Here is a 24,894-nt window from a genome sequence, read left to right on the forward strand (position 1 = left end):
CTTGTACCAGAGTTTAAAATGTTTAAAATAATCACTAATAAGTACGACGTGTCTCCTCTGGGTGTGACATCTACAATATTTCCTCTGGTGTGGTCAGAAAACATCTCACAGATAATCAAATAATAATCAGAACAAACGGTGTCCAAGATTAAAGCTTTTATACATAAAACTTACAGTCACATGTTTACAGTTGTGCTGAAAAGCTTACAAATGTCCCTCGACGTCATCGATGCATCACCAACATGAAACACTCAACTGTGTAAAAAAAACACAAGACGTACAGTAAAATACAAAACAATCCAGGCAAGTATGGTTTTATAAGAAGAACTGAAACCCTGCTTTCATTTCTGGATCCAGATATGGACGATCTGCCCTGCTGAAACTCTTGTGGGAATATTATTTTTGTTATTTTAGGAGCATTGTTTTGGTCCAATACAGGTTTAAAAATAATGAAAACTAAAACTGATGATTCATTTCAGTGATATCAGGTAAAACCTAAAAACTGCGACACAGGATTTTCAAATTTCCTAAAAAAAATCTCTCATGTACAACTGGATAATTTCACCCGAGAGGAGTTAAAATCAATCAATCATTGCACTTTGAGTCAGCAGTGAATGTTCTGCCTCATTTCTAATTAAAACAACAATAATACTAAATTCATGATTGTTTACATTTTAAATTTAGGTATTTTTTTTGGGTTATTAACAAAAACAAACATATTTCTGATACACAAGTTCTTTCGGGCTCGGGTAAATATTCTTTCTGTTGAAGGCTCCGCTTCCAAAACAAGATACTGACAAAAGATAAAACTTATATGTGGCTGTATAAAAAGTCTGCAGGCGGTACTGCAACAGCAGCACGGCAGCACAGAGCGTGGAAGTGTGATGTTTATTTAATAGTCTCATGTTAAATTAAATGAAAGGAAGAACTGGAGTTCAGTCGGTCGATCTGCATGATTTCAGGAGGAGTTTCATGAATTTTGAAAAAGCACAGTGATGAAAGTGAAGCACACAGTCCGACCAGATGTCCTCCTGCAGCTCACAGCTTCAGTCGCTGCAGGAGCAAATGATATGTCTATAAAAGTGTCCTTGAGTTAAGACTTCGACCCGCTGCTGTAAAACACGAGCCTCAGTTCTGAGAGTCCGTCCCCGGTCAGAGCACGGTGGTCTCAGTCTGCAGGATGGACTGAGCTCTGGAGTTTCGGGGGAACTGAGCCGAGTTTTCGGTGCCGTTCCGGCTGACCGACATGGCGTGCAGCTTGTAATCCCGCCCCACGTAACGCTTGAGAGATAAACCCCTCCACGTCCTCCTCAGCTCGCTCTGGACCTTCTCACACACAGACGAAGTAGAGTTTAGTATCTGTGAAGTCCAGGATTTAATTCTCAGAGTCGAGTTGGGAAACATGTGCGTGCAAACTCACCTCGCTGTTGAGGAAACAGTACAGGACGGCGACAATTAGACCCTGAAACACACACAGAGACAACCGTTAATGATCACGCATCATCTTGAAAAATGACGCGAGCTGTTCTGACTAAAAGCCTTCAGACAGGAAAGCAAAAATGCGTTTTAGTTCAGTGTTTAATCAAAGTGTTTCATGACAAAACATGAACATTTTAGACCCGATCCGACACTTAAAGATCAGCCAACAGCTCATCGGATTAGGTCTGAAGTCAAACTTCACTGTCGGGTGTTTCTGTTCTGTAGTGTCGACTGCTCACAGGTGAGAAGTGAAACCTGTCACATGTTACCTGGAAGGACCCGAGGCCCAGTTCGAAGAAGATCTTGATGTGCTCCATGTTTTTGTCGGTCGGCTCCATCAGGTAGACGAACACCACGTAGTTGATCCCGAACAGAGGGATCAGCAGGAGGGTCGACTTCGCCAGACGTCTGGAGAAAGAACACACACAGCTGAGTCGAGTGAGGAGAAACTTTATAAACTCTGTGCTGACAAATTCTAAATTAGTTGGGTCTCCCTGTAGAATCAGCAAATGTTCTACATCAGGTTCATTTGTATATATATTGGGGGAAATGAGATCTGATCAGGTGTTCTGGGACTTCACCTGTATTGCGATTGCTCGTTTCCTCCGACGTCAGTGCAGCGAAGTTTCTGCACCAGGATGCGGATGATGCTGATGAACAGGATGAAGTTTACCTTGTAGAGAAACACAAAGACAAAATCTAAAAATACGTGTAGCAGCGAAATGACTCTCATCCAGGTTACGTCGCATTCTGAGGTCGACTCTTCTCCACTGGCAGGACGGCGGCGAGTGGAACAAGCTACTGCTAACGTGAGTTGACCAAAAACTTTCTTTTTATTAAACTCTGTGTACACAAACAATGTTGTCAGTGCTGGTGTTCATGTGTAGAGACGCTGGTGATGCTACCAGCAAAGTTTCATGTTGTGTCAAGACTTCTTACTGTTTTAAAAATAGAGATTTTGATGTAAAAGTGCCCGTAGCACTCCCACTGAAAATGAGTTTGACCTGAACACAAAAATACGGTAAATCTTAAAAGTGCCTCTTTCGTCGAAATTATGCTTTTACACAAAAGAGTTTCACTTTAAGTAATCTAACGACAAATGAGTCCACTAATTGTATTTCTGCTTCACAAAGACCAGCCGCTCCAACTCTCTTTGATTACATCCATAAACAGTAAAACGTGTCGAGTCTAAACTGGCTCTTTATCAGATACAACGCGACAAATTGCTGCAACACAATAAATATTCTGCGACGCTGAATCACTGAACTCAGCTGAACATTTTTCAGAGTTGCGCAGCGTTGTGTTACTGAAAAAGGAGAAATAAAGAAATAAATAATCTTATCTGAAACTTAACTTTGTTTTGAGATGTTATCTCACTGACTGAGCAGCATTTAGACTGTTTACAGATGGATGGCACTGAGATATCATATTAAAATGTTCCCAGACATAACTTCTGAGTTTATGCAGCTGGAAAATGGAAGAGCCAGAGTGATAAAGTCAAATTCTAGTAGTAAAATAAACAGAAGTAAGTGAAAACACACAAAGCGCTGATAAAGAGGAGAGTTAACTTGTAACTCTGTCACGGCAACGATGCAACACTCACGATGACGGACGCCATGATGGGCCAGTTGATGACTCTGATGGCGACGCTGTCATTCGTCTCCCAACACCTGGAAACGACAAAACAAATCATTTTTTAAATATTTTCTTGATGTGCAGAGCGTCGAGCATCTCCAGGCTGCAGTGCTGACAGCGGCCACTAGAGGCCGCGGACTCACCTCGTGTCCTCCAGGTTGATCCGACATATGATCCACGCGACCACGAAAACAAAAGGGATTCCTGAGGGAGCAGAGAGCGAGGAGAGAAAGTGTGTTTAGATTCTACCGTCTGCCAGACACAGAACATCCTCACGAGGTGCCACGCAGGAAATATGACGTCTACACTCACACACACTCACACACACACGTACATGAACCAGCTGGAGCTAATGCATTAGGGAGGAAGTGTTGGTAAAGTGGTGATGGATGGTGGAAGGAGGTGTCACATGGCAGCGGCTAAGACCGAACGGAACTGAGCGAACACAGAGGCCAGGAGACTGTTTACTGCCCGACCTTTACTGTAACACACTGGTCCTCCTCAACAGCATGGCGCTCTGTCTGTCTGGCTGTCTCACCTGGACCTTAAACTGCTCCAGCCACCTTAGAAATAGGTGGGAAACTTGGACAGTATCAGTATCGTTTTGGTGTTTTTTGATAGGTCAGCTTGGAGACGGGACAGGAAGCAGGTCGGACTTGAACCCAGTCCACACTTGCATTTTTTAGCTTGTCTTCACTCGAAAATGTCTTCCTCCACTTTTCGTCAGCAAATCACAAAACTGTGAGTGACAGCCGACACCTTTCGTGGGCAGCAGCATCAGAAAAGTGCAGTTTCTACACTTCTTTCAAGATATTTTGCAGCATCGAGGTTTTTTTGAAATACTGGAAAGACGATATGTTCTGATGGAAAAGTGAGTATTTGTGTCTCCGGTCGTGGCTGCAGCCTACCCCAGCCGATGAGCATGTAGATGGGGAGGCGGATGGAGGAGTTGTGGATGACGAGCAGCAGTGTGTGCAGGTAGAGACCCTCCACCAGCAGCCAGAAGAAGTTAGCCATGATGGAGTAGTGGAAGAACACCAGGCTGGCCTTACAGCCCACCTGCAACAACAACAACAACAACATCTGTCTCTGTAACGGCTGTATGACTCATGTTCGACTGCGTATGATCACGTTAGGTGGAGATCAGGAGGAAGATGAACAAATGCTCGTGCCTCACCAGCGACGGCTGCGTGCTGCAGTCGGTGGTTTCCTCGTCCGAGAACAGCAGCGCGTCTTTGGTCATCACGGCGACGGCTCGCAGCATGAACGACACGAACAGGTTCAGATGGATGTAGTTCCTCGTGCAGTGGAGCCTCCTGCAAGAACATGGGAGAGCGCTGAGAAGTGTGTTTACAGAGCGAGTCGGGGTGTGAAGCCAGTGAAGGATGTGCTATCTAAACACGCCGATAGCAGCCGAGTGAACAGCTGGAGCCGATCCAGACTCCTCCGCTCTCCCTCGATCCCCCGTGAGAGCTCAGTGTGCGGGGGGACATGCAGAAGAGTGTATATGTAGGTTTATGTTGTGTATTCTGCATAATCCTTCACTTACACAGAGTTAAAAGAAGTTATTCTTCCACGTTGGGGCGACCCATTTTTCTTCTGTATGTGTTGGATCTCTGCCTGGACGCTCGACACTAAACTGTTGATCCTAAATGTTTAAAATAATCTTAATTTTTCTGCATTTCATCGCCTAAAAAAGACTTACAGAACTGAGCGGAGATGCTGCTGCTGCTGCAAGACGATTCACAGTAATTTTAATGATAATCCTTCCAATCAGCCGTTTGTTATGCAGATATTTGCAGTAAACATCTGATTCTGCAGATTCAAGAGTCCTGAAGACGTCCAATCAATAACTGTTGGTATTAATAAGCGAAAGACACTTTACTTTTATTGATTCTTAGTCAAAATATGTATTTTACTTGACTGAAAGCTCGTTTATATATTGAAGTCTGATGATGATTTAAAACACGCAGAATCACTCAGGTGTGAAGGCCAAAATCAAATCAAACGCGTAATTCTTAAAAACTTTTTCGGGTGATAAAACGTGGTGATGGACACGTCTGTCGCCTCGCTGGTTTGACTGGTGTGTGTGTGTGAGCGGTGGACAGACGAGTGTGTGTTTACCTGAACAAACAGATGATGACGGTGCTGGTGAGCAGAGTGATGAGCGACAGGCTGTGGCCCAGAGTGGACAGTATCTTCACCACCCTGTAGAACACCAGCTGCACACACAAACACACAGAACAACACATTTAATAACAGATTAATGTCAGAATCAATCAGTGTGACTATTACTCTGAAACAGGAAGTGTTGTTTAACTCAACAGGAAATGGCATCGTCTGTGCGTTTGAGATTCTCCTGCTCCCTACACAGTAAATAAAGAAACCAACAAGTAAACAAAGCCCAGGTCCTGTGTGGTCATCACAGAGCTGACGAGGACAGATGACAATAAACTGCAGGCAGCCAATCAGAAACAAGTATTCTCAGTGTACCCGAAGCCTCCGTGTGTCTTTCAAAAAGCACAAAACACGGATTTTAAAAAACACCATGCAAAAAATGTTTCTGTTTCTCCACGTGTTTGGTTAAATCGTGACTTTTTTGAATGGGGTTTGGTTCATTCTCGCTTGATTAAATCTTGACTTTTTTGAATGGGGTTTGGTCTATTCTGGTTGAGGTGAGCTGAGTGATTCTCGGGTCTGCAGGATGAGCGAGGTGTCATCAGCGTCTGCTTCCTCAGAGTGAAGAGGCTCTTTCACAATAAGAGCGGGATCAGGACGAGAATCTGGTCCGTTTCAAAACAGAACAAACTCTTCAGGCCCGACATGCAGAGATGGATCTGGACTGTGTGTGTGTGCGTGTGTGTGTGTGTGAGAGTGTGTGTGTGTGTGTGTGTCGGTGCCTGGCGTTCATCGCTCTCCTCATCTATAAACAACATTCCCGACGTCTGACACAACATCTGGTGATTAACTGGACATTCACACACTCACACACACATCAACACACATCAACACACACACACACTGTATGTACATTCAGACACACACACATGCAAACACACACTGGACTGATTTACATACAATCACATGAATGTACCAGGATGCAGCTGCAGCTTCATATTCACAGATTTACATTTCTGGACATTTTCTCCTCTCATCATGTTTCTTTTCTTCTTCATGTTTCTTTTCTTCTTCATGTTTCTTTTCTTCTATGTTCGTTCCGTTCCTTCTCTGCTTTGGTGTTTTCATTTATCCTTCTTTCCTTTCCTTCCTACCTTACCATCTTCTTTCCTTTCCTTCCTCCATTTCATCCTTCCTTCCTTTCCTTCCTACCTTACCATCTTCTTTCCTTTCCTTCCTCCATTTCATCCTTCCTTCCTTTCCTTCCTACCTTACCATCTTCTTTCCTTTCCTTCCTCCATTTCATCCTTCCTTCCTTTCCTTCCTACCTTACCATCTTCTTTCCTTTCCTTCCTACATTCCAACCTTCTTTCCTTTCCTTCCTACATTCCAACCTTCTTTCCTTTGCTTCCTACCTTCATCCTTCTCTCTTTTTCTTCCTTCTTTCCTTTCCTCCTGACCTTTATCCTTCTTTCCTCCTTTCCTTCCTACATTTCATCCTTCTTTCCTTCCTACATTTCATCCTTCTTTCCTTCCTTCCTTCATTCCTTTCCTTCCTACCTTACCATCTTCTTTCCTTTCCTTCCTACATTCCAACCTTCTTTCCTTTCCGTCCTACATTCCAACCTTCTTTCCTTTCCTTCCTACATTTCATCCTTCTTTCCTTCCTTCCTTCATTCCTTCCTTCCTACCTTTCCATCTTCTTTCCTTTCCTTCCAACCTTCATCCTTCTTTCTTTTTCTTCCTTCATTCCTTTCCTTCCTACCTTCATCCTTCTTTCCTTTCCTTCTGACCTTCATCCTTCTTTCCTTTCCTTCCGACATTCATTCTTCTTTCCTTTCCTTCCTACCTTCATCCTTCTCTCTTTTTCTTCCTTCTTTCCTTTCCTCCTGACCTTTATCCTTCTTTCCTCCTTTCCTTCCTACATTTCATCCTTCTTTCCTTTCCTTCCTACAATTCATCCTTCTTTCCTTCCTTCCTTCATTCCTTTCCTTCCTACCTTACCATCTTCTTTCCTTTCCTTCCTACATTCCAACCTTCTTTCCTTTCCGTCCTACATTCCAACCTTCCTTCCTTTCCTTCCTACATTTCATCCTTCTTTCCTTCCTTCCTTCATTCCTTCCTTCCTACCTTTCCATCTTCTTTCCTTTCCTTCCAACCTTCATCCTTCTTTCTTTTTCTTCCTTCATTCCTTTCCTTCCTACCTTCATCCTTCTTTCCTTTCCTTCTGACCTTCATCCTTCTTTCCTTTCCTTCTGACCTTCATCCTTCTTTCCTTTCCTTCCGACCTTCATTCTTCTTTCCTTTCCTTCCTACCTTCATCCTTCTCTCTTTTTCTTCCTTCTTTCCTCCTTTCCTTCCTACATTTCATCCTTCTTTCCTTTCCTTCCCTCTTCATCCATCTAATGAACGAGTTAAAACATCAGTGATGAGAGGAGGGAGGAAGGAAGGAAGGAAGGATGTGGGAAGGAAACATCCTTCCTTCCTTCCTTCCTCCCTCCTCTCATCACTGATGTTTTAACTCGTTCATTAACACTTGAAGGAAACGAGTCTCTGCCGTCTCTCGTTCTGATGAATCATACTTCTCTGCGCGTTACGTAACGATCCTGTGATTTAAAACTAAGATATTTCTGTGTTAACATAAAGAATTTAAAGGTTTGATAAAGAAACTGCAGGACTGACTTCTGACTCTGGAGGTATTTTCCACTGAATCACAGCACTTTGACTGAAATGCTCTCTGTGAATACACACTTATAGACAAATATGTGAGTCTCCACAGACGCAGCCTGGCATCAGCGCCTCATTCCTCCGGCTGATTCTCAGGCCTTCTGCTGGAGGCTGATGACCTGCTGGCTCTGGTCCGCTGCCTTCTATGTCCAAACACCACTTCATCCGTAAACTCCGACTCGCTCGCCCTCTCCGTCTTCCTCCCCGACACCGCAGATATAAAACACGCTGAACTTCGGGCCGAGCAGCTTCCTGGCAGTGATGGAAGTCTGGATCTTTATCTTCTGCTCCCGTGTGCCGCGAGGAGGTTTTAATCACCAGCGACTCGCTGGAACATGAAGACCAGCTGTTCTGGTTCTGCGTCTGAGACGACGCGACGTCGACACGACATTTCAAAACTGAGAACAGAGATCGCACGTCGATCATGACGTGAATTCACTCAAGTTCAGTTCAATTTTCAGGTTTACTTGTTCTCGAGTATTTCAACGTTCTGCTAAACTTCCAACAACACGGAGACTTTTTACTCCACTACATTCATCTGACCTTAGTTAACTAGTATTGTAATAACTAATATATTCTTCTACACAGACAGAAATACTGTGACTTAATATATTACTTTAAAATGAAGGTAACTACTGATGTAATATATTGTATTTTGGAAGTGGTTACATGAAGAGGCTCAGTTTGGTTTTGCCATCAAGATCAAGGCTGAAAATCAGCTTCATAACATTAACAACAGTAATTATAATAAACTTTACTTCTGTATCACCTTTAAAAACAGGGTTTACAAAGTGCTTCGACAAACGAGCAAAAGCAGGAAACTCCAGAAAAGACGGCGAGTCTGAAGTGAAGTTGAAACACAATAAAACAATAAGAGTCATGACGAATAAAAGTAATAAAAGCCATAAAACAGAAGATGAATAAAAGGATCAAAATCAATACAGGACGATGAGAAGGCGACATCACGTCAGAGGAGAGACCAGACGGACAGACGAAGAGCCGTAAAAAAGAATAAAAGACAATAAAACGATCAGAAATAAACAAATTAAAGCAGCGAAGAACAGAAGAGAGAAGACGTCACATAAATCAGCTTCAGTTTATTATCTCAAGTTCGTCTTCTGAATTTAAACTGACAGATATTTTTCCTCCAGTGTTTCTCTGAAGTTTAAGATGCTCTCAGTTCGACTTAATCTGCCGACTGAACGTGCACAGATTGTGTTAGATAATCAAGAATCATCTGAAGAGTTTCGTCACTTTGCAGAAGAACATTTTACATATAAAACAAATAATGAACTTATAAAACTCGTCAAACGTGAGTAAAAGCAGGACGTAAACAAACTCTGCTCACCGTGCAGACTGACACCTACTGAGGATTATATAAGAAAAGTAAGTGAGAGATGAAGTTTCAGCAGATGTTGATGTGGGGAGGAAAAGACGGAGTGAGAAGAAACAGACGTGGTTTCAACGTCGGCGAGAGACGCCGTGAAAGCGCTCTGTACTCAAACTGTGTGAAATACAGTGAACTCCCCCTGAAATAACTCAGCCTATAGAGCGACTTCAAACAGGAGGAACTAAACAAGACGTCAGTGAGCGTCCTGCAGGCTGGACTCAGACGAGTCCTTCTGGCTACCTGAGAAGTTTTTCTCTGTCAAACAAAACAGGTGGATTCTCCGAGGCGTCGCCGACACGTGACGGAGGCAGATGTGTTGTGTAAAGAAGAGGAGACAGACGATGTGTTCAGGGACTCTCTTCTCTCCTGCAGGCCTGAAGCTCGAACAAGATTTAGATGCTCAGCCGTCAGATGACTTCCTGAACGATGTGTTTCCACACACAGGTCGACTGATTCCAGTCGGTTCATCGTTACACGTTTAATGAGAAGAAACAAGTCGGTTCTTTTTCACACAGGGAATCAAAATAAATGAGATGGTTGCCACGTCCACTTCCTTTACCTACAGAAACTAGTTTGTTTCAGGGAAGCGTGAGTCTCGTACTCGTTCAGTTAGCTTAGTTTGAGCGTCTCTGGTTATAAATTAGCTCCAACATCAAACTCTTAAACTCTTCGGGGGTTCGTTAGAGGCCGAACTGGTCCAATAACATTCAGAAAGTCTAGAATATTACTAGCTAAACTGGAAACAGTCCAGGTGGATAAAATATCTCTACAGGTGAGATAAAAACACGATATTTTAAATTCCCCCTTTAAGGTGTAATTAGTAAGTAGCTCCAAATCTGCAGAGGGCAGTTTTACTTTGTTTACGTCCAGTTTGACTGAAGTATGATGAGTTAACGAGGCGAATGAGCTCGTTTCAGTTCAGTTAAAGAGAGAAACTTGAATTCAGACGATGCACGGTGTATTTTTCTGTTAGGTAAAGAAGTCAGGTGTAAAAATATTTTCCTTTCTTGACATTTTTAGAGTTTATTTTGTTGACTTGTTAGTTTGCGTAGCGTCCTCTGGATCACCGCTTGGCATTAGGAGACAGGACGAGGTCGCTGCTAGCTGGTTAGCATGCTAACTTCACATATAAACACACATTATTAACACGCGTTTTAAGGTTCATTCAAGTCTGCAGCTTCTGACAGTGATCAGGTGATACGATGAGGATGATCAGCTGTGTGTGTGTGTGTGTGTGTGTGTGTGTGTGTGTGTGTGTGTGTGTGCCAGCGGTGACGTCTGGTCTCAGCTGAATGTTTTCCAGATGGAAAACCTCCGTCTCTCCAACAGGAAACAAATAGAAGCTTCGCTGAGAGTCAAAGAGCGGCAATCCCACACCTGAGGGCTCTGGAGAGGATCACAAGCCAGCTGTGTGTGTGTCTGTGTGTGCGTCTGTGTGTGTGTGTGTGTGTGTGTGTGTGTGTGTGTGTGTGTGCGTTGTTAAAAATGTATTTTTACATTCTGCTGTTTCCTGTCACACAGCTCGGGTGTGTGACAGAAAGCTCCTCCTCAGGTTCGTGTTATCTTTCTCCACTTTTATCAGTCGGTCGCTTCGTTTGTCAGAACAGAAACACAAGTCGCCTAAATCGGTCACACAGGCTGGAAACGACAATCCTGCGTGACTCAACACGACGTCAACACTTCTGAAAGCGAGCTGATGTCCGCCGCAGCTTCTTTATCAATTATTAAGACTTTAAACCTTAAAAGTGTGTTTGATTCTTTGAGCTCCAAGAACAAAATATCCTCCTGGTCTCTTTTTGTTTATTAGCTGGACAGAAACATTAAAGTGCGAGTCTGAATCTTCCTCTCGACACGGTCACACTTTCATGCTCACACTGTTCGGATCAGTGGACCGACCGTCACGGCATCCTCAGTGTCCTGGCTTAAAATACCTGGTGCTGCCAGAACCAGTACCGCTGGGAAGTGTCCTGACAGCTACTGTTAGTCTGAAGAAGAAGAAAGGAAGAAGATGGAGAGGATGATTAAAAAGAAGAAGAAGAAGATGAGAGGATGACTACAAGGAGGAGAAAGAAGAAGACGATGAATCATCGAAAAGAAGCATAAGAAGATGATGATGAGGAAGGAGAGGATGACTATGAGGAAGATGGAGAAAAATAGAAGCAGAAGAAGAAAAGAAGAAGACAGAGGATGAAGAAGATGGTGAGGATGACTATGAGGAGGATGAAGAAGAAGATAAAGATAAAGAAGAAGGAGACGAAGAAGAAGACGGGGAGGATGGAGAGGGTGACTGCGAGAAAGATGAGGAAGAAGATGAACAAGAAGTAGAAGAAGAAGATGAAAAAGATGGCGAGGAGGACTACGAGGAAGATGAATAAAAAGAAGACGAAGAAGATGAAGATGAATAAGAAGATGGGGAGGATGACTATGAAGAAGAAGAAGTGAAGGCATCACCCTTCTTGAAATCTACTGAACAAAAACAACTGGTCAGAACCGCTGATTCAGTTTTGACTTCACTCGTTTCTTCTTCTGCATCTTTCTACACAGGAAGTAACAACAGGATCAGCAGATTCACAGAAACGATGCGCTTCGGCTTCGCGGAGCTTCACCTCAGCGTTTCATCACCTAAAACTCAGATATGAAATCTGTTATCTGAGCTTCACGAGGAAGATTTCAGAGACCAGATTACTGTTTGCACACGTCCTGTCTGAAACCTGCAGAGGAGAAGAGCTCCACGTTTAACCGTGAGAGGAACGACGCAACGACCTGAAGAAAGTCAGAGAAGAAGACGAGTGTGTGGCATTAATTACAGAGCAGCGTGGAGACAATAATGGCTCCGGATATTCTCCTAAACCCGGATGTTGCCTGTAAAGCGCAGGGTCGAGGAATGCAGCCGTGACTATAAGCAATAACCACACAGGTCAGAAATAAGCTGCTGCGGAGTTACAACAGATAAACTCACATTCACACACCAGACGAACAGCAACAGGTTCGCTCCTCTGAGGAAAGACCGGGAGGGAAACATCTAAAGGTTTATTTATTTCTACAACCACCTGAAATATTCATCTGTAGGCGGCTGCAGCTCCGCGGTTCACAGATATGAGAACAGACGAGGGCGGATTAGAGAGCAGAGACCAGAAACTGAACCCCAACGACTCGGCTGCAGGAGCTGAGAGGCTAATCCAGCGTCTCGCCACAACAGATACAAGACTCAGCTGTTCCCCTTTAAAATCTCAGTCCTCAAACCTCAAACCCGGTCCAGTGGAGGTTCTTCTGGTTGTTCTCGGAGTTCAGGAGCCAGAAGTTTATGAATCTTTTACAGGAATCCCTAAGAAATCAGGAGCAACACATGAACTCTCAGTTAAAGGGTTCAATAATCCCCAAAAGAATCTCCCTAAATCACCTCAAGGTTTCTGTCTTAATATTCCAGGTTGTTTATGTTCAGATATCATATAAAGGAATAAGCCGTCTTTAGGAAAACTTAAAGGGAAGTCAGGCCAAACCTCCCGGAGGAATAAACACCTGGAACTCTGCTCTGATCCGACGCGAGGAGAGCTGAGAGACTCTGTAACTCCTGCGATTAAAAACTGGATTTATCCTCACTCCTGTTGATCGGCCTGACTGCAGCAGTGATCCAGCGATACTTTAGAGGAGACAGAGAACCAGAACCAGAACCAGAGTCTCTGCTCAGCACATCGCTGCTGATGAAAATCTATCCGACGCGACTCAGACAAACTGTTCAGGTCGATGTTTTAAAGGTTTATTACATTTACTCTCTGCTGACTTCCTTCCTCGCTCTCTGACTCTCCTGGAAGTTACAGCGACCACATGAAACACTCCGTCGCTTCCAGTAAACATCTATTAAAAACATTTGGGACGGTGTGAGAAGGTCCTCCTCAGTTTCAGACACTTTAACGCAGGATTGTTAAACATCAAATCTGTGCAGAAACACACACACAAACACACCGGAGACGCGATGAAAGAGACTCTGCAGAGACAAAGAGGAGAAACTGTCCCTCCTCTCTTTCCTCACATCTGATCTGCTCTGTCAACTCTGACCTTCCTCTCCGTTAATCTCCGTCGTCTTTGAACAGACAAACACCTCGCTGAGGTGCTGACACGCCATCGTGATGAGAAAACAGCCTCTTTTTTTTTTTTTCCACTCCACCGCAGCGTCTGAGCCGTGCTGCAGAAACCGACGAGATGGACTTTAATCTGATCATTGAAGTGACAAAGCTGAGCTCGCTGACTGCACATCGTCAATCTGGTGAGAGTTTGAACTTCCTCTCACAGCTGATCTGTGGTTAGTTGTGTATTTTCTCAGCATTGTTCAAGTCGCACTGAAGCCGTTGGGCTGATTGTGCAATTGTGTCTTCAGCTGATCATCAGCCGACTCCGTCCGTTGTCACATTTTCACATCTACAATAAGCACTTTTAAAAAGGAGCAATTTGTGAGATGTGGCCGGCGTTTTAGTTTAAAATGTTACCGACAGAGTGTGAAGGAACAAAAGTGTTGATGTTGTATCAAAGATGTGAGTATGAGACCTCTGGAGTCCTGAAGTCAGGGTGCTAAGTTTGCCTCCAAGTCTAACGAGTAAACAAAATGTAAATAAAGGAAAAATGTAACCGTCCACCGTCTGAATTCAAGTTTCTCTTTTACTGAACCAAGACGATCTTTATCGCCTTTGCAGCTCATCGTAAAACACACTTTTCACCACCAAAGAGTCTTGGTTTGTCTTTCCACAGATATAAAAAGAAGTAAATCCACAATCCGCAGAGTTAAAAGGAAAATATCACAGCTGCTGATGCTGCTTCTTGATCCCCGAGTATCATACCTGGTGCTGTAAATCACCTCCATCCCGTCTTCAAACTGACCTCCATCAATCTCAGAGGCAAACAGGACCACTTAGCTCTGAGGCTAACTGAGCTAATGTCAGCTAATCACTACAAACAAAGAGTATAGTGAGCAGCGGATGGTGATATGCTGCCCCCGGTAGCTTTGGTACTACTGTTGGAAATTACACCTTTTAAACAGATCAGGCGACTGTTTTTTCATCTGGAGCTCATTTGTATGCTGAAAAAAAGGGTTTTGCACACAACAATCACTCGTCCTGCTCATACTGGCCGCGTAAAGATCCTTTAATAATGTGTTTCCACTGTGCAAGATCCAGTCTGGAGTTAATCTGAGGACTCAGCAGTCTGAAAGCGCTTTAAGTAACTCTGCAGCAAGTGAAACTGAAGGACTGGAACAAATAAGTTTTTTTCTCTCTTTACAAACAAACACAAAAGAGTCTGATCAGCTATAAATGCTCGTGTTTAAACTGGGTCTGCGGTCGGTTTGCTGCAGATCCACTCGAGCGTCTCGACCACAGCGTGAACATGAAGCACTTCCTCCTCAGCCGAGCAGGACGTGACGCGACACTCGTTCTGATTGACAACGCAGAAGGAAAGCGTGGTGGGTTTTCTTTTAAAGACGCTGCCAAAGAATTTCCTCTAAACTTTTACGACTGTAAAACCTGGACGTCTGGTCACAAACACGCTGACGGCGACTCACCTCGCTCGGTTCGTTGGTGCTGTTTGACAAGCAGGCGACGGTGATGACGGGCTGGACGTCAGACCAGCCGTTCTCTGTACAGTTCCTGCTGAGGTTACCTGGATCACACAAACACACACACAGTGAGATTCTTTCCCTTCTTTCACTGAAAACAAAAGATGCACTTTGATGATGTCATGGAGCAGTGTGGCATCATGGGAGTCGACGTCTTGTTTTTTCTCATGTTCTGTTTTTTGGCGGATCATCTGATGTTTCCCCGGAAGTTAAAGCGACAAATGATACAAAGACGAGCTGGGAACATTTTACAGGACGTCAGTACTGAACTCAACAACATATAAAACAAAAGTCGAGTCGTTTTTAGACATTTTAATCCGGAAATGTCACATGTTGTGTCTTTAAATAGCCGAACTTGACCTGTGGCTCAGTGTAACGGGCAGCAATTCATCAATTAGGGGAAAATAATCAACTGATTAATCAGATAATTATAGTCAGTCCTCCCCTTTCCTTTCCTTTCCTTTCCTTTCCTTTCCTTTCCTTTCCTCATCCTCTTTGTTTCCCTCTCCCTCCGTCTCTATTCTAATCGACGGTTTCTGTTGTGTTGACAGTGAGAATATTTCATCTTTCTCTCGCCGTTGTCCTGATTTACGCGCCTCATCCTTCATCCGGCGTTCCCGTCTCCTCAGGAGGGAACCGGAGAGGAGGATTAACGGGCCGCTGACAGATGCTGCTGAGGGAAAATCGCAGAGAGGAAAAAAAAGTCGGCCGGTCCAGATGTTGACAGCTGCCCCGCGAATAATTAGACTCATTAACTGAAAGAGCCCGAGCGGCAGCATGAAGGGAGGAGGTGGAGGTGGAGGTGGAGGTGGAGGTGGAGGTGGAGGTGAGGAGTTCAGGACCACGACAGCAGCTTTCTGTTCTTCAGTCAGCTCGTGTTGCTCATTTTTAATTATTCTTACACGTCCCATCTCATAAAAACATTCAGTCTGTTTGTTATTCTCACGTCAAAGGTGTCACACGTTCTGATCTACAGGCCGAGAAGAAGAAACACCGCAGGTTTATAAACACGCCTGTAAACCAGGACGGTTTCCACATGTTTGTACTCATTTTTATCGAAATGCTTTACGAGGGAGGAAACTCCCTCAACACTTTTATGAGATTTCAAGGAAACACAGTCAGTGAATGTAAACAGTTTGTGTGTTACAGTCCGATCAGAGAAACTCGCTCAGAGGTCGACTGTGAGAGGAGCTCCTGACATCCTCCACTTCCTGTTGTTGTTGGCGTGGTTACGGGTCCTGCCAGCGAAGAAGAGTCGATCTCAGAAGCTCAGTTCCATGTAAATGTGGATAATTTGTTGTTTTGTCGTTAGCGAAAAACAATATTGACCCTGAAGTTGAAAAAGGAGCCTCATATAAGAAACAATACTAAAAAGTAGTTCCACCTTAACTGTCCTCCAGGTTACGTCTCATTCTGAGGTCGACTCTTCTCCACTGGCAGGACGGCGGCGAGCGGAACAAGCTACTGCTAACATGAGCTGTTCAAAAACTTTCTTTTTAGTAACTCTGTGCACACAAACACTGTTGTCAGTGCTGGTGTTCATGTGTAGAGACCCTGGTGATGCTACCAGCAAAGTTTATGTTGTGTCGAGACTTCTTACTGTTTTAAAAACAGAGATTTTGATGCTAACATGAAAGTGCCCGTAGCACTCCCATTGAAAATGAGTTTGACCCCGAAAATGAAAATACGGTGAATCTTAAAAGTGCCTCTTTCATCATAACTATGCTTTTACACGAAGGTTTGACTCGGGTACATTCACAAAAAAAATCTTCGGTTGCATTTTGGCGACAGTTTCACTTTAATGTTTGCTTTTCTTACGTTCTGCAGCCGTGTCGGAGCGTCGGGTTCTGTACTTAACACACCTACGTACATGAATTATTTCGAGTTAAACCTCGATGTTTTCCTGAAGCTACGGTCCAGTTTTCGCGTCGCTGTGAGGATGTGTTGGACACAAAGAGGAAACATTTATATTGAACACATAATTTAAAATGTAACTGTAATGTTGTGTATCTGTTTAAATATTCAAAAACTTCAGGCAGCAGTTTTGTTTTCAACAAAGTGATTTAGCAGGCAGTTTGTAGGATACAGTTGTTCTCTGTCGAGAGAGTTCTGGTCAAATTTATTGTTTTCTGCAACGTGATAATCACTCAGTAAACTTACGTTCCCTAAAAACAACAACTGGATCCGCCAAAATATATTTTAATGGCAGGAAAACCACAAGAAGTGATTCAACAGCCAGCAGGCAGATTATTCATTTAGATCATTTACAAACAAAACTTCCCCAAAGAAACTTTTCAGCTGCTGAGCTCCTTGAAACGAGTGAAACGAGCCAGCTGAGTAAAACCTGCTTCTGTGTCCGTTTCTGCTTCATAAGATAATATTTTATCTTAGAAGAAAGAGAGGCTGAATCAGAAGTGACGAGGAGAGGAAAGAGCTGACGGGAGAGGAAAGGGAAGTGGAGAAGAGAGAGAGAGGGTGGAGGGATGAAAGAGCCGCCGTCCTGAAACGTGACGGGACGACGGAGCGGATCAAAGAGTCGATCAACATGATGGATGAAGCCGAACGAGTCGACCGAGAGGTTGTGAGATCATCCGTGAGAGGAGGAAGGAAGCGACCGGCCGAGGTCACGACAGTCGACGCGGACTCGGCTGGTTCAGGACGGAACAGCTGCTGGTTGTTACCAGAACGCTCCGACACTGGACCAGAACCAGGAGGAATTCATCAGGACTGGTTGAACTGTTTTGATGCTCAGCGACGTCATTACTGAGAGTAAAACAGTAAAACTGTCAACCCACACGGCAGAAACATCTTCTGCGTCTTTTCTTGCGGTCTTTATGTTGGAAAACACAACGACTTCCTCGGCCTTCGTCCCGGGCTTCGCTGTCGGAGTGTCTCTGGGCCTCGTCAGGCGTCTCTGCTCCAGCACCGGGCCTGTTCGCTCCGCCTGCGAGCCCAGAGACCCTGCAGCTCAACATTTGTCAAATTAAAGAAGTTAAAATTTGCCCGGTCTTTAAAAATGATCGCTGGATATGAAACTAGACTTTCCAGCTGCATCGCCCGGGCGATGTTAGTCGGCTGTCTGTCGATCGCTGTCGGAAGTTCCCGGAATAACGTCGGCTGTCTCACATCTGGATCTTTGCACGTGTTCACAGATTTTGCTTAATTCCAAGAAGACGAATCTCGGACACGAACAGCAGCCCGACTCCATAACTTTCCTTTTTCAAACGTTATCCTCAACATCCCCCTACATTCCTGTATTTATCTTCCATGTCACAGTTACACCTTCACATCGTCTCGACTGTCCACAACTCGTCCCCGTACGAACGTTTACATCAGAACGTCAGACGTGACGAAGACGTCGGTGCTGAAAAGACTCACCGTGTTTTCCGAACAGGTGCAGCAGGGCGGAGGGGCAGGGCAGCGTCATCACCTCGCCGACCGTCGCGCTCTGCCAACACGACCAGTTGTCCCACTCGCCGTGACATCCTGAACACACACACACGCACACACACACACACACACACACACACACACACACACACACACACACACACACACATTAGAGGTATAAATCAGACCGCTCGCAACTTCCTGTTTGGCTGCTCGTTGATCACACGTCAACATGAAAACTCTCCACTGATCCTCGGAGGACGGAACAGAAACATTATTTAACATTTTACTCGCAGTGTTTTTCTCACTGAGTCACATTATTGCAAAACAGATAAAACAACAACATCTGATCTGATGACGCTGCTGTGGATGTTCGACAACACGTTTGTTTCCTGTCTTTAACATCCTGAAGTGATATCTGTGTCTCACGAACAGTTATAAACACACACACACCTTATTCAGCCGTCCATTCTGCATACTCTTTATTTATTATTGTATTATTATTACTTCTTACAAAGACATGTATCTATTATATACACATTTTATTAACTGATTTACTGTTTAACGTTTCTGTCAGCGTGAGAATCTCACACGAGTGTCAACAAATATCTTGAATTTGAATCGAGTCGACATGTTTGCTCTCGTATATATTTGTGTTGTTATGCTGCAGTCGAGTAAAATAAACGCCGAGCATGAAGGTATAAAGGTGAAGGATTAGAAGTATTTGTCGCCGAGTACAAATATGAAGCAGAAGTAAAAAAATAAAGTACCTTCAAACTGTGTTTAGAACAGCAGAGCTGCTGCTGTCTAACAGGACAGTCTGAGGGTGGTTTGTAGTTTAAATGCACAATTTAACTGAGCGTAACACACACACACACACACTCTGTGCACACACACACACACACACACACACTCTGTGCACACACACACACACACTCTGTGCACACACACACACACACACACTCAGGCGTGAGAAGACCGTGACAGTCCACAGGCTGCAGACCACACAGATAAACACCTTTTATTATCAGGGTGGTGAAACACTCGAACACACAGCAACCTTTTCAGAAGCTCTACGTCGACTGTGTGTGTGTGTGTCTGTGTGTGTGTGCACAGTGTGTGTGTGTGTGTGTGCACAGTGTGTGTGTGTGCATGTGTGTGTGTGTTTCAGTGCTTCCTGTGGTCCTCGCCACTCCAAGAAGGAAATAAATCATTAATAGCGAACTGTGTCGAAATGACGTCCAGACACACCTCCTCCTCACACAGCTGACCTCAGTCACAGCGCACACACACACACACACACACACACACACATGCACACACATGCAAATGCACAAATTTGCATGTGTGTGTATGTATGTATCTGTGTCTTTTTACTATTTTTGTACTTGTTTCCTACACGTAAACTCTTTGTCACTGGGAACAACATATTTTTCACTTTAGAGCTGCAGGGGATTTCCAAACTCTGTGTGTGTGTGCGTGTGTGTGTGCATGTGTGTGTGTGCATGTGTGTGTGTGCGTACCTGTGCTGGCGGGCGTCCTCAGCTGTAGTTGTGTCTGACACTCTCTCCTGGCTCGCTGCATCTCCCACTGGAACTGACAGAGAGGAAACTTTCCGTTCACCTGTCGGGACGAGAGCAGATGAATGTTCAGGGTGAACTTCCTCCTCGTTTCATTTCTTCATTTCAGTATTTCTTGCCACTGATTCACTTCCAATAAATAAAGAGCCAGATTCTCTCAGACGCTGTTTACGTTTGGTGTTAACATCCGTCCTGACAGATCAGATCACATGAGGACGTGTGTGAACATCAAGATGTATTCAGACTCTTCAGTCCATGTTTCAGGTGTCTGAACTTTCTCCTCCTCACTGATGCGTCTGAGGTGAATTAACAAAACATCTCCAGACTGATTTCAGACAAAACAAAGACGTAAGAAGCCGTAAACAGACAGAGAGGGAGGCTGGAATGTGGAGAAAAGGCGTGTTAGTGTCTCGTATCTGCAGAGAGTTTCTGATTTTCTCTCTTTGTTGCTGCTCGGGACGCTTTACCAACCCAACATGTGTCTATTTGACGTCCTGGGAATGAGACTCAACAATCAACTGTCTTTGTGGTGCGTTCAGGAACAGCTGGGACAAATCCTACTGATTCTACCTTTAACTTTGAGCACAAATGTCCTTCAGAGGGAGACTTTTTACTCTGATACTCTGAGTCCATGTCAGAGCCTGAACTCTGTTACTGTACTGGAGGAAACAAGCTGGATCAGAACTTCTACTTTTACACAAAGTATCTGAACTTCTGGAGGAAACAACACGTGGACTGTCGACACTTCTGGTGTTCGTACACGTGCAGGACCACCAACACAACTGAGGTCCATGTGAAAGAAGAAGAAGAAGAAGAAGAAGAAGAAGAAGAAGAAGAAGAAGAAGAAGAAGAAGAAGAAGCAGATGGAGGTTCCTGAAACTGTCCCACATCAAAAGTCTCGACCCAGAACTCGCAGCAACAGGTTGACGGTACACTCGGCGGGCAGGTTTGGATCGCAGCGGAGCCGAAAGAAAGCAAAGAGAAAAACAAAAAGAAGGAAAACGAGCTGCTGACACGTTTTATCAGCTGATCTTCACCCGGCTCGTTATCGCAGAACGCCTCGCCTCGTCAGCAGCTCCTGCCTGACACACTTACCAAACTTTTTTTTGTTTTTTGTGCTGCTGATAAACGATAACGCTTTGCCACCGCCAACACCAGGAGCCCGGCGTGTGTGTGTGTGTGTGTGTGTGTGCGTGTGTGTGTGAGACGGTCACCCTGGACACACACTCAAACAGAAAGTAAACAAAACGGCGGTGTGAACAATGTGCACAAAGAGGAACACACACTCAGAGTGCACGGCGTCAACCGGACCTCACAGATGTGCTGCGAGAGAGAGAGAGAGTGTGTGTGTGTGTGTGTGTGTGTGTGTGTGTGTGTGTGTCATGCTCTCAGCAGCATGTCAGAGCTGTCAGTGTGTTTATACCACACACACACACACACACACACACACACACACACTCTTGTGACATCACACTGGTCCATCGCATCGACCAATCAAACGTCACTTCTGTCCTCACCTGTCCGATCAGGTGAGATCAGAAGTGACGTTTCTGATTTCCGCCCGTCACACGTCGTTCCAAGTTTTTTTAATTTTCTGCTTCTCAAAACAGAAACTATATTTAGAACGTGTCACAGGTCAGAGGTCAGCGCCGCCCGACCTTCTTTAATCCATCACACACACACACACACACACACACACACACACACACACACACACACAGATCCGTTACAGAGTGAAACTGGATTAAATCAAACCGAAGAACGTTTGTGATTCTGACCCGCCGTCTGACCTCCAGCCCGATTCATCCGACAGCAGCAGGTCACAGCGAGCGGAACAAACAGAACCAGCTGCGTTCAGATCGTTTGACTCCATGTCGGGAAACTTTTCAGCTCAACATAACTGCAGGTTTCTCACGAGACGTTGGACGATTTCCAGATATTTTTGGGCAACTAAAATATATTTTGACATTTTTTCAGCCAAGTTTTGGCTCGTGACAAACTGTATTTTTAGCTGTTTTTACCTGCATGTATTGAGATTTTCCCATCACGCTTATGGAAGTTTTCCAGCCGTTTCAACACAAACGCAGATTTTTCAGGCCACATCAGGACGATTTCAAGCTATTTCTGACTTGACGTCAAACTTTTTTTTATTGTAGCTGTTATAAATAAACTCTGAGACATTTTTCACCCACGTTTATGGCAACAAATCAAGAGACTTCTGACTCGACAGCGAGACATTTTCCAGTCACTGTTGTGTCAATGACACCGAAACTTTTTGACTTGATATTAAACCTTTTCTTAAATGTTCTGACGTTTCCCAGTCGTTTTATCTTCGTTTCCTTTTTGTCCTGTTTTCTCTCACAAACACATTTCTGCTCTCGGTCAGTGTAGGAAGCAGAAATCTTTCAGCACATTCGGAGGACGACTCCGAATGTGCTGATCCGAGGATCCTTCGCTTTCCACAAACATCAGCTCACACTGAAAACCTCTGACAAAGTCACATAAACCTGGAAATCATCAGAAAAAGTGACAGAATTTGCCTTCGTCTGTGAAATTCTGGTACTTCTTGGCCCGACTCGAGTGTTTGTCCTTGCTCAGGATTATAAACTGCAGCTCGTCCTCGGACACGACGACAACACAGACGTCTTCTTCTGTGTCGGAGACGAAGCTGCTCCTCGTCCTCTCAGATCTGCTGCCACATCGAGCTTTGGACTCGACTGATCCGGGTTCTGATCCGGCGTTTTGGAGACGTTGTGTCAGACGTGCGGTGAAGAGACGCAGACGCCTCTCTCTCCTCCTCAACAGCTGTGAGACGTCTGTTCTTCAGGAAAATCTCAAATGAGTCACTTTGACTTCGACTCGGGTGGAATTTGAAAGTCCTGACGTCACGTCTCTGACATTTCTGCAGTCGAGTGAATCATCCAGGTGTCCTGGAGCAGCGGAGGAACAGTCTGCCGTCCTCAGCTCCGTCTGTTGTCTCAGAGTGTGAAATGTTACCGTAAATATCTTTACAGGACGTTTTTCTCAGTTTCAGGGTTTTAACTGAGCCAGAAACGGAGATGTCGGGACGTTCTTCCAGCCGTGTTTGTGGAAACAAAACCGGACATTTTTTAGCGAGACATCGCGACACTTTCAAGCTGTTTCAGCGGCGATAAAACCAGATGTTCAAACGAGTTACTGGAACAATTTCTCGCTGTTTTTACTCAAAGTCAGGACACCTTCCAGCAGAGTTTGTGGAAACTAAATCTGATATTTCTGACTCGACTTTGCAGCATTTTTTAAGCCGTATTTGTGGCAACAAACCCGGTGCCTTTGACTCAAAGTCAGGACATTTATCAGTGAAGTTTGTGACAATAACAGCAGAAGTTTCATCGCGATGTCGGGACATTTTCAAGCCAACAGAGTCAGATAATTAGACTCAAAGTACGGACTTGTTCCAGCTGAGTTTGTGGCAATAAAACACAATATTTCTGACTGAACGTACAAACAGTTTCCAGCTGATCTTGTGGAAAGAACTGCGTCAGCCTTCGTATCCGTGTACAAGTGAAGTTTGAACATTTTGAACCATTGAAATGTCAGAAACTTGAACCACAGAGAGGTTCAGCGGAGATATCTGTTGGTGGAACTGTTCTCCACCGTCAGTGTGGAAGCAGCAGCAGAAAGTGAATCTGTGATGGATGTTTTCACAAGTGTGAAGAGCTGCAGGACGAACAGAAACACAGTGGAGCTTTATAGAAAATCTGATTATTAAGGAGGCAAAGAATGTGTTTTAAAATGATCCCGAGAGGAAGATGAGAGGAAATAACAGCACATGAAGCAGGAGGATATTCACTGTGTGGAATTATCAACATTATTATCTCCTCATTATGTTGTTAAAGTTAAATATTTACTGTCACAGGAGGATTTCAGGATGTTGACAAACGTCCCAGAAATGATTTTAAGTTCCTGTAAACTTCCATAACAACACTTTTCTGACGGTGTGACGCGTTTTAACTCCTGGTTCTGATGAATAAAATGTTATTTTCAGTGTAAATGTGACTTTACGTCTGTCGGCGGTGAGACTGACCGTGAGGACGGAGCTGAAGCCCAGCAGGAGCAGAGCGAGCCGCTGCGTAAAGGCCATGGTCTCATCTCATCCAGCCGCCCGAACCGCAGCCCAGCGCTCATCTGACGGCGGGAAACACCAGAACCGGTCCGAGGCTCCGAACCTGCGGTCCGGTTTGTGTTTTCAAAGCGCTAGGAAGCAGGTGTGTGTGGCGCGGTGTCCGGCAGATTTACGCGCGGCTTCATCCAGAAGTGCGAACAAGTCGTCCAAACACCTGAGTCCCGGTCCAGCCTGTGGTCCCGGTCCAGGACAGACGCTGTGTGGACTCTCCGGTCCGGTCTCTCTCTCTCTCTCTAACATGTGCGCGTCCCCGTCACACGCGCGCGTCTGGACAGCCCGGGCTCGTGCAGCAGCAGCGACACCGTGTGGATCCACTCAGAACCGCAGCCGGTGATCAGACGGGACCGGAGAGGTTCTGGTGCTGGACTTCCATGTTTGTTTGTTTGTTTACCATCAACAAACAAAACAATCTGACAGTAAATTTAATATTCCGACTTGTTTTCTCAGATTTCTGACTTTTAACTCTGAATGTTTTATTTTTATTTTCCTCTGAGTCGCAAATTAAAGCACCAGAGTTTAAAAAGCGGATCTCCGGGTCATTCTGACTCAGTCGTTCATGTAAAAACAGGATTTTACTGCAGCTGCAGATGATTTTCACTCTGTTCATCTGCTGATCGTTTGTTTTGTCTAGATTTCTTCACATAAATCAAGAGAAAAGCAACAAATCGAGTTTCTTCTTCGTGTGTTCTGTTCTGTTGGCACTAAATGTCTTTTTTTTTATTTTTTTTATTTCTGTCTGTTTGTGTAACTTCTTACAGACCGAAATAAATAAACCACGAACATCTGGTCCGTTTTAACGACGGGT

The 24,894-nt window shown here is 44.5% G+C and overlaps 1 protein-coding gene across 1 annotated transcript; it reads right to left on the reverse strand.

The window, feature by feature from the left end:
• Nucleotides 1-141: 141 nt before the first annotated feature.
• Nucleotides 142-24,318, reverse strand: LOC119008937 (vasoactive intestinal polypeptide receptor 2-like). Its single transcript, XM_037079700.1, has 13 exons — nucleotides 23,991-24,318; nucleotides 19,868-19,967; nucleotides 18,333-18,440; nucleotides 14,901-14,998; nucleotides 5,239-5,336; nucleotides 4,292-4,430; nucleotides 4,023-4,173; nucleotides 3,258-3,318; nucleotides 3,083-3,149; nucleotides 2,061-2,152; nucleotides 1,749-1,887; nucleotides 1,421-1,462; nucleotides 142-1,326 (listed from the first exon to the last, which is right to left on the reverse strand). Exons 1-13 carry the CDS (start codon nucleotides 24,045-24,047, stop codon nucleotides 1,153-1,155), a joined length of 1,326 nt encoding a protein of 441 aa, XP_036935595.1. The 5' UTR covers nucleotides 24,048-24,318; the 3' UTR covers nucleotides 142-1,152.
• Nucleotides 24,319-24,894: the final 576 nt, after the last annotated feature.

This window comes from Acanthopagrus latus, chromosome 19, assembly GCF_904848185.1.
Source record: "Acanthopagrus latus isolate v.2019 chromosome 19, fAcaLat1.1, whole genome shotgun sequence".
Classification (NCBI taxonomy): Eukaryota; Metazoa; Chordata; class Actinopteri; order Spariformes; family Sparidae; genus Acanthopagrus; species Acanthopagrus latus.